We start from the raw sequence: 10000 nt of genomic DNA, 5'->3' as shown, positions 1-10000 counted from the left end.
CCAATATTAAACTCTGGTACCTTACACTTTCCAATATTAAACTCTGGTACCTAACCCATCCCAATATTAAACTCTGGTACCTAACCCGTTCCAATATTAAACTCTGGTACCTTACCCGTTCCAATATTAAACTCTGGTACCTAACCCATCCCAATATTAAACTCTGGTACCTAACCCGTTCCAATATTAAACTCTGGTACCTTACCCGTTCCAATATTAAACTCTGGTACCTTACCCATCCCAATATTAAACTCTGGTACCTAACCCGTTCCAATATTAAACTCTGGTACCTAACCCGTTCCAATATTAAACTCTGGTACCTAACCCATTCCAATATTAAACTCTGGTACCTTACCCGTTCCAATATTAAACTCTGGTACCTTACCCGTTCCAATATTAAACTCTGGTACCTAACCTGTTCCAATATTAAACTCTGGTACCTTACCCGTTCCAATATTAAACTCTGGTACCTTACCCGTTCCAATATTAAACTCTGGTACCTTACCCGTTCCAATATTAAACTCTGGTACCTTACCCGTTCCAATATTAAACTCTGGTACCTAACCCGTTCCAATATTAAACTCTGGTACCTTACCCGTTCCAATATTAAACTCTGGTACCTTACCCGTTCCAATATTAAACTCTGGTACCTTACCCGTTCCAATATTAAACTCTGGTACCTTACCCGTTCCAATATTAAACTCTGGTACCTTACCCGTTCCAATATTAAACTCTGGTACCTTACCCGTCCCAATATTAAACTCTGGTACCTTACCCGTTCCAATATTAAACTCTGGTACCTTACCCGTTCCAATATTAAACTCTGGTACCTTACCCGTTCCAATATTAAACTCTGGTACCTTACCCGTTCCAATATTAAACTCTGGTACCTAACCCGTTCCAATATTAAACTCTGGTACCTTACCCGTTCCAATATTAAACTCTGGTACCTAACCCGTTCCAATATTAAACTCTGGTACCTAACCCATTCCAATATTAAACTCTGGTACCTAACCCGTTCCAATACTAAACTCTGGTACCTAACCCGTCCCAATATTAAACTCTGGTACCTAACCCGTTCCAATATTAAACTCTGGTACCTTACCCGTCCCAATATTAAACTCTGGTACCTTACCCGTTCCAATATTAAACTCTGGTACCTAACCCGTTCCAATACTAAACTCTGGTACCTAACCCTTTCCAATATTAAACTCTGGTACCTTACCCTTTCCAATATTAAACTCTGGTACCTTACCCGTTCCAATATTAAACTCTGGTACCTTACCCGTCCCAATATTAAACTCTGGTACCTAACCCGTCCCAATATTAAACTCTGGTACCTAACCCATTCCAATATTAAACTCTGGTACCTTACCCGTTCCAATATTAAACTCTGGTACCTTACCCGTCCCAATATTAAACTCTGGTACCTTACCCGTTCCAATATTAAACTCTGGTACCTAACCCGTTCCAATATTAAACTCTGGTACCTTACCCATTCCAATATTAAACTCTGGTACCTTACCCGTCCCAATATTAAACTCTGGTACCTAACCCGTCCCAATATTAAACTCTGGTACCTAACCCGTCCCAATATTAAACTCTGGTACCTTACCCGTTCCAATATTAAACTCTGGTACCTAACCCGTTCCAATACTAAACTCTGGTACCTAACCCGTTCCAATATTAAACTCTGGTACCTAACCCGTTCCAATATTAAACTCTGGTACCTTACCCGTTCCAATATTAAACTCTGGTACCTTACCCGTCCCAATATTAAACTCTGGTACCTTACCCGTTCCAATATTAAACTCTGGTACCTAACCCGTTCCAATACTAAACTCTGGTACCTAACCCGTCCCAATATTAAACTCTGGTACCTAACCCGTTCCAATATTAAACTCTGGTACCTTACCCGTTCCAATATTAAACTCTGGTACCTTACCCGTCCCAATATTAAACTCTGGTACCTAACCCGTCCCAATATTAAACTCTGGTACCTAACCCGTTCCAATATTAAACTCTGGTACCTTACCCGTTCCAATATTAAACTCTGGTACCTTACCCGTCCCAATATTAAACTCTGGTACCTTACCCGTCCCAATATTAAACTCTGGTACCTTACCCGTTCCAATATTAAACTCTGGTACCTAACCCGTTCCAATACTAAACTCTGGTACCTAACCCGTCCCAATATTAAACTCTGGTACCTAACCCGTTCCAATATTAAACTCTGGTACCTTACCCGTCCCAATATTAAACTCTGGTACCTTACCCGTTCCAATATTAAACTCTGGTACCTAACCCGTTCCAATACTAAACTCTGGTACCTAACCCTTTCCAATATTAAACTCTGGTACCTTACCCTTTCCAATATTAAACTCTGGTACCTTACCCGTTCCAATATTAAACTCTGGTACCTTACCCGTCCCAATATTAAACTCTGGTACCTAACCCGTCCCAATATTAAACTCTGGTACCTAACCCGTTCCAATATTAAACTCTGGTACCTTACCCGTTCCAATATTAAACTCTGGTACCTTACCCGTCCCAATATTAAACTCTGGTACCTAACCCGTCCCAATATTAAACTCTGGTACCTAACCCGTTCCAATACTAAACTCTGGTACCTAACCCTTTCCAATATTAAACTCTGGTACCTAACCCGTTCCAATACTAAACTCTGGTACCTAACCCGTCCCAATATTAAACTCTGGTACCTAACCCTTTCCAATATTAAACTCTGGTACCTAACCCGTCCCAATATTAAACTCTGGTACCTAACCCGTTCCAATATTAAACTCTGGTACCTAACCCGTTCCAATACTAAACTCTGGTACCTAACCCTTTCCAATATTAAACTCTGGTACCTAACCCGTTCCAATATTAAACTCTGGTACCTTACCCATCCCAATATTAAACTCTGGTACCTAACCCGTTCCAATATTAAACTCTGGTACCTAACCCGTTCCAATATTAAACTCTGGTACCTTACCCATCCCAATATTAAACTCTGGTACCTAACCCGTTCCAATATTAAAATCTGGTACCTAACCCTTTCCAATATTAAACTCTGGTACCTTACCCGTTCCAATATTAAACTCTGGTACCTAACCCGTTCCAATATTAAACTCTGGTACCTTACCCGTTCCAATATTAAACTCTGGTACCTTACCCGTTCCAATATTAAACTCTGGTACCTTACCCGTTCCAATATTAAACTCTGGTACCTAACCCGTTCCAATATTAAACTCTGGTACCTTGGTTTTGGCGTTGACACTGGCGCCCTGCTGCAAGAGGAAGTTGACCATCTTTACGTTTCCATAGTGACAGGCAACAATGAGAGGAGTGTAGCCGAGCTGAGGAAGATGAGAGAAAGATCTTAGAAAAAATAAAGTGTGTGTGTGTGTGTGTGTGTGTGTGTGTGTGTGTGTGTGTGTGTGTGTGTGTGTGTGTGTGTGTGTGTGTGTGTGTGTGTGTGTGTGTGTGTGTGTGTGTCTGTGTTTGTCTGTGTGTCTGTGTGTGTGTGTGTACCTTGGTTTGCTGGTCCAGGTTAGCATCACGTTTGGCCAGAACTTCTGCTGCATTCACTCTGTCCTCCTGGGCCGTGAGGTGGAGGGGTGTCAGACCACTCTGAGAGAGGGGAGAGAGAGATACCCAGAGAGAGAGAGAGAGAGTGAGAGAGACATTTAGAGAGAGGGCAGAGAGAGATACCCAGAGAGACATTTAGAGAGATGGGAGAGAGACAGACATTTAGAGAGAGGGGAGAGAGACAGACATTTAGAGAGAGGGGAGAGAGAGATGGAGGGGAGAGAGAGAGGGAGAGTTGGAGAGAGATGGGAGAGTGAGAGGGAGAGTTGGAGAGAGAGATGGAGTGGGAGAGAGAGAGGGAGAGTTGGAGAGAGAGATGGAGTGGGAGAGAGAGAGGGAGAGTTGGAGAGAGATGGGAGAGTGAGAGGGAGAGTTGGAGAGAGAGATGGATTGGGAGAGTGAGAGGGAGAGTTGGAGAGAGAGATGGAGGGGAGAGAGAGAGGGAGAGTTGGAGAGAGATGGGAGAGTGAGAGTTGGAGAGAGAGATGGAGTGGGAGAGTGAGAGGGAGAGTTGGAGAGAGAGATGGAGTGGGAGAGAGAGAGGGAGAGTTGGAGAGAGAGATGGAGGGCGAGAGAGAGAGGGAGAGTTGGAGAGAGATGGGAGAGTGAGAGGGAGAGTTGGAGAGAGAGATGGAGTGGGAGAGTGAGAGGGAGAGTTGGAGAGAGAGATGGAGTGGGAGAGAGAGAGGGAGAGTTGGAGAGAGATGGGAGAGTGAGAGGGAGAGTTGGAGAGAGAGATGGAGTGGGAGAGAGAGAGGGAGAGTTGGAGAGAGAGATGGAGTGGGAGAGAGAGAGGGAGAGTTGGAGAGAGAGATGGAGTGGGAGAGAGAGAGGGAGAGTTGGAGAGAGAGATGGAGTGGGAGAGAGAGAGGGAAGGTTGGAGAGAGAGAGATGGAGGGCGAGAGAGAGGGAGAGTTGGAGAGAGAGATGGAGTGGGAGAGAGAGAGGGAGAGTTGGAGAGGGAGATGGAGTGGGAGAGAGAGAGGGAGAGTTGGAGAGAGAGAGATGGAGGGCGAGAGAGAGGGAAGGTTGGAGAGAGAGACGGAGGAGGAGACAGATGGAGAGGGGAGAGAGAGATGGGAGAGAATGTATTGTGTACGCCAAAGAGCACATTTTTGGACTCCCCCCCCTACCTTAGTGGAAGTGTTGACGTGTGCCCCCTTGCCCAGCAGCAGACTGGTCATATCACTGTGCCCCTCCTGTGAGGCCAGGTGTAGAGGGGTGACCCCCTGTTTGGTCAGGACGTTGGTCTCCGCTCCGTACTGCAGCAGAGACGAGGCGACGCTCGTCTGGTTCTTCTTGGCGGCGATGTGGAGTGGGGTGTATCCGTTCTGAGAGCAGAGAGGATTGTGGGTAGGAGGAATATGTCAGTGTTAGTTTAGAAAAAAAACATCAGAGAAGATACTTCAATAAGAAACAAGAAGAAACAGGTTCTGAGATGATTTATATTTAATGGGTCCAACAGTAGTGTTATATAGGGGACAGTATTATGGGTCAACAGTAGTGTTATATAGGGGACAGTATTATGGGTCAACAGTAGTGTTATATAGGGGACAGTATTATGGGTCAACAGTAGTGTTATATAGGGGACAGTATTATGGGTCAACAGTAGTGTTATATAGGGGACAGTATTATGGGTCAACAGTAGTGTTATATAGGGGACAGTATTATGGGTCAACAGTAGTGTTATATAGGGGACAGTATTATGGGTCAACAGTAGTGTTATATAGGGACAGTATTATGGGTCAACAGTAGTGTTATATAGGGGACAGTATTATGGGTCAACAGTAGTGTTATATAGGGGACAGTATTATGGGTCAACAGTAGTGTTATATAGGGACAGTATTATGGGTCAACAGTAGTGTTATATAGGGGACAGTATTATGGGTCAACAGTAGTGTTATATAGGGGACAGTATTATGGGTCAACAGTAGTGTTATATAGGGGACAGTATTATGGGTCAACAGTAGTGTTATATAGGGGACAGTATTATGGGTCAACAGTAGTGTTATATAGGGGACAGTATTATGGGTCAACAGTAGTGTTATATAGGGACAGTATTATGGGTCAACAGTAGTGTTATATAGGGGACAGTATTATGGGTCAACAGTAGTGTTATATAGGGGACAGTATTATGGGTCAACAGTAGTGTTATATAGGGGACAGTATTATGGGTCAACAGTAGTGTTATATAGGGACAGTATTATGGGTCAACAGTAGTGTTATAGGGGACAGTATTATGGGTCAACAGTAGTGTTATATAGAGGACAGTATTATGGGTCAACAGTAGTGTTATATAGGGGACAGTATTATGGGTCAACAGTAGTGTTATATAGGGGACAGTATTATGGGTCAACAGTAGTGTTATATAGGGGACAGTATTATGGGTCAACAGTAGTGTTATATAGGGGACAGTATTATGGGTCAACAGTAGTGTTATATAGGGGACAGTATTATGGGTCCTAGAGTAGTGTTATATAGGGGACAGTATTATGGGTCAACAGTAGTGTTATATAGGGGACAGTATTATGGGTCAACAGTAGTGTTATATAGGGGACAGTATTATGGGTCAACAGTAGTGTTATATAGAGGACAGTATTATGGGTCAACAGTAGTGTTATATAGGGGACAGGGTTATGGGTCAACAGTAGTGTTATATAGGGGACAGTATTATGGGTCAACAGTAGTGTTATATAGAGGACAGTATTATGGGTCAACAGTAGTGTTATATAGGGGACAGTATTATGGGTCAACAGTAGTGTTATATAGGGGACAGTATTATGGGTCAACAGTAGTGTTATATAGGGGACAGTATTATGGGTCAACAGTAGTGTTATATAGGGGACAGTATTATGGGTCAACAGTAGTGTTATATAGGGGACAGTATTATGGGTCAACAGTAGTGTTATATAGGGGACAGTATTATGGGTCAACAGTAGTGTTATATAGGGGACAGTATTATGGGTCAACAGTAGTGTTATATAGGGGACAGTATTATGGGTCAACAGTAGTGTTATATAGGGGACAGTATTATGGGTCAACAGTAGTGTTATATAGGGGACAGTATTATGGGTCAACATCCATGGACATAGAGTATCTGTAATTATATGAAAATAGAGTGAAACAGGGAGGTACGAGCTGAATGTCCCCACCTAACAGGACCCATAAGAGGACAGACAGGTACTAGCTGAATGTCCCCACCTAACAGGACCCAGAAGAGGACAGACAGGTACTATCTGAATGTCCCCACCTAACAGGACCCAGAAGAGGACAGACAGGTACTATCTGAATGTCCCCACCTAACAGGACCCAGAAGAGGACAGGCAGGTACTATCTGAATGTCCCCACCTAACAGGACCCAGAAGAGGACAGACAGGTACTATCTGAATGTCCCCACCTAACAGGACCCAGAAGAGGACAGACAGGTACTATCTGAATGTCCCCACCTAACAGGACCCAGAAGAGGACAGACAGGTACTATCTGAATGTCCCCACCTAACAGGACCCAGAAGAGGACAGACAGGTACTATCTGAATGTCCCCACCTAACAGGACCCAGAAGAGGACAGACACGTACTATCTGAATGTCCCCACCTAACAGGACCCAGAAGAGGACAGGCAGGTACTATCTGAATGTCCCCACCTAACAGGACCCAGAAGAGGACAGGCAGGTACTATCTGAATGTCCCCACCTAACAGGACCCAGAAGAGGACAGGCAGGTACTATCTGAATGTCCCCACCTAACAGGACCCAGAAGAGGACAGGCAGGTACTATCTGAATGTCCCCACCTAACAGGACCCAGAAGAGGACAGACAGGTACTATCTGAATGTCCCCACCTAACAGGACCCAGAAGAGGACAGACAGGTACTATCTGAATGTCCCCACCTAACAGGACCCAGAAGAGGACAGGCAGGTACTATCTGAATGTCCCCACCTAACAGGACCCAGAAGAGGACAGACAGGTACTATCTGAATGTCCCCACCTAACAGGACCCAGAAGAGGACAGACAGGTACTATATGAATGTCCCCACCTAACAGGACCCAGAAGAGGACAGGCAGGTACTATCTGAATGTCCCCACCTAACAGGACCCAGAAGAGGACAGACAGGTACTATATGAATGTCCCCACCTAACAGGACCCAGAAGAGGACAGGCAGGTACTATCTGAATGTCCCCACCTAACAGGACCCAGAAGAGGACAGGCAGATACTATCTGAACATGTCCGCTAAAAAAACAACTTGTTATTTTCCACGGTAAAACGTTTGAAAGACTTTCCCCCGCCAGGTTTTGTGTTGTTTTCTCACCTTGGCGGTGGCGTGGGGCGACGCCCCTTTGTCCAGCAGCAGCAGCGCCACCTGCTGGTTGTCATAGTGAGCTGCCACGTGCAGCGGAGTCAGTCCGTTCTGGAGGAGAGAAACACATGTATTACTCATCCCTTCATCTCTCCCTCTCTTTTCTGTCTCTAGCTATTCTGTCTTCCCTCCTCTCCTTTTCCCTCTCTAGCTATTCTGTCTTCCCTCCTCTCCTTCTCTCCTTCCCTCTCTAGCTATTCTGTCTTTCCTCCTCTCCTTCTCTCCTTCCCTCTCTAGCTATTCTGTCTTTCCTCCTCTCCTTCTCTCCTTCTCTCTCTAGCTATTCTGTCTTTCCTCCTCTCCTTCTCTCCTTCCCTCTCTAGCTATTCTGTCTTCCCTCCTCTCCTTCTCTCCTTCTCTCTCTAGCTATTCTGTCTTCCCTCCTCTCCTTTTCCCTCTCTAGCTATTCTGTCTTCCCTCTCTCCTTCTCTCCTTCCCTCTCTATCTATTCTGTCTTCCCTCCTCTCCTTCTCTCCTTCTCTCTCTAGCTATTCTCTTTCCTCCTCTCCTTCTCTCTCTAGCTATTCTGTCTTCCCTCCTCTCTGTCTTCCCTCCTCTCCTTCTCTCCTTCTGTCTCTAGCTATTCTGTCTTCCCTCCTCTCCTCTCCTTCTCTCTCTAGGTATTCTGTCTTCCATCCTCTCCTTCTCTCCTTCTCTCTCTAGCTATTCTGTCTTCCCTCCTCTCCTTCTCTCCTTCCCTCTCTAGCTATTCTGTCTTCCCTCCTCTCCTTCTCTCCTTCTCTCTCTAGCTATTCTGTCTTCCCTCTCTCCTTCTCTCCTTCCCTCTCTAGCTATTCTGTCTTCCCTCCTCTCCTTCTCTCCTTCTCTCTCTAGCTATTCTGTCTTCCCTTCTCTCCTCTCCTTCTCTCTCTAGCTATTCTGTCTTCCCTCCTCTCCTTCTCTCCTTCTCTCTCTAGCTATTCTGTCTTCCCTCCTCTCCTCTCCTTCTCTCTCTAGCTATTCTGTCTTCCCTCTCCTCCTCTCCTTCTCTCTCTAGCTATTCTGTCTTCCCTCCTCTCCTTCTCTCCTTCTCTCTCTAGCTATTCTGTCTTCCCTCCTCTCCTCTCCTTCTCTCTCTAGGTATTCTGTCTTCCATCCTCTCCTTCTCTCCTTCTCTCTCTAGCTATTCTGTCTTCCCTCCTCTCCTTCTCTCCTTCCCTCTCTAGCTATTCTGTCTTCCCTCCTCTCCTTCTCTCCTTCTCTCTCTAGCTATTCTGTCTTCCCTCTCTCCTTCTCTCCTTCCCTCTATAGCTATTCTGTCTTCCCTCCTCTCCTTCTCTCCTTCTCTCTCTAGCTATTCTGTCTTTCCTCCTCTCCTTCTCTCTCTAGCTATTCTGTCTTCCCTCCTCTCTGTCTTCCCTCCTCTCCTTCTCTCCTTCTGTCTCTAGCTATTCTGTCTTCCCTCCTCTCCTCTCCTTCTCTCTCTAGCTATTCTGTCTTCCCTCCTCTCCTTCTCTCCTTCTCTCTCTAGCTATTCTGTCTTCCCTCCTCTCCTCTCCTTCTCTCTCTAGCTATTCTGTCTTCCCTCTCTCCTCCTCTCCTTCTCTCTCTAGCTATTCTGTCTTCCCCCTCTCCTTCTCTCCTTCTCTCTCTAGCTATTCTGTCTTCCCTTCTCTCCTCTCCTTCTCTCTCTAGCTATTCTGTCTTCCCTCCTCTCCTTCTCTCCTTCTCTCTCTAGCTATTCTGTCTTCCCTCCTCTCCTCTCCTTCTCTCTCTAGCTATTCTGTCTTCCCTCCTCTCCTCTCCTTCTCTCTCTAGCTATTCTGTCTTCCCTCTCTCCTTCTTTCTCTAGCTATTCTGTCTTCCCTCTCTCCTCCTCTCCTTCTCTCTCTAGCTATTCTGTCTTCCCTCTCTCCTCCTCTCCTTCTCTCTCTAGCTATTCTGTCTTCCCTCTCTCCTTCTCTCCTTCTCTCTCTAGCTATTCTGTCTTCCCTCCTTCCCTCCTCTCCTTCTCTCTCTTGCTATTCTGTCTTCCCTCCTTCCCTCTCTCCTTCTCTCTCTTGCTATTCTGTCTTCCCTCTCTCCTTCTCTCCTTTTCCCTCTCTAGCTATTC

At 45.5% G+C, this 10000-nt stretch overlaps 1 protein-coding gene across 1 annotated transcript in view; it reads right to left on the bottom strand.

Annotated features, from left to right (window-relative positions):
• Positions 1 to 7998, bottom strand: part of LOC127918948 (ankyrin-2-like) — a gene marked incomplete at its 5' end in the record, with an annotated part of 42694 nt that extends 34696 nt beyond the window's left edge. Inside the window, 4 exon segments of the mRNA XM_052502246.1 lie at positions 3261 to 3359; positions 3535 to 3633; positions 4725 to 4922; positions 7900 to 7998. Coding sequence (XP_052358206.1) covers positions 3261 to 3359; positions 3535 to 3633; positions 4725 to 4922; positions 7900 to 7998 — 495 coding nt within the window.
• Positions 7999 to 10000: the final 2002 nt, after the last annotated feature.

Source organism: Oncorhynchus keta, unplaced genomic scaffold, assembly GCF_023373465.1.
Source record: "Oncorhynchus keta strain PuntledgeMale-10-30-2019 unplaced genomic scaffold, Oket_V2 Un_contig_15302_pilon_pilon, whole genome shotgun sequence".
Classification (NCBI taxonomy): Eukaryota; Metazoa; Chordata; class Actinopteri; order Salmoniformes; family Salmonidae; genus Oncorhynchus; species Oncorhynchus keta.
The sequence above is the reverse complement of the archived record's forward strand: the minus strand, read 5'-3'. Positions and strand labels throughout refer to the sequence as shown.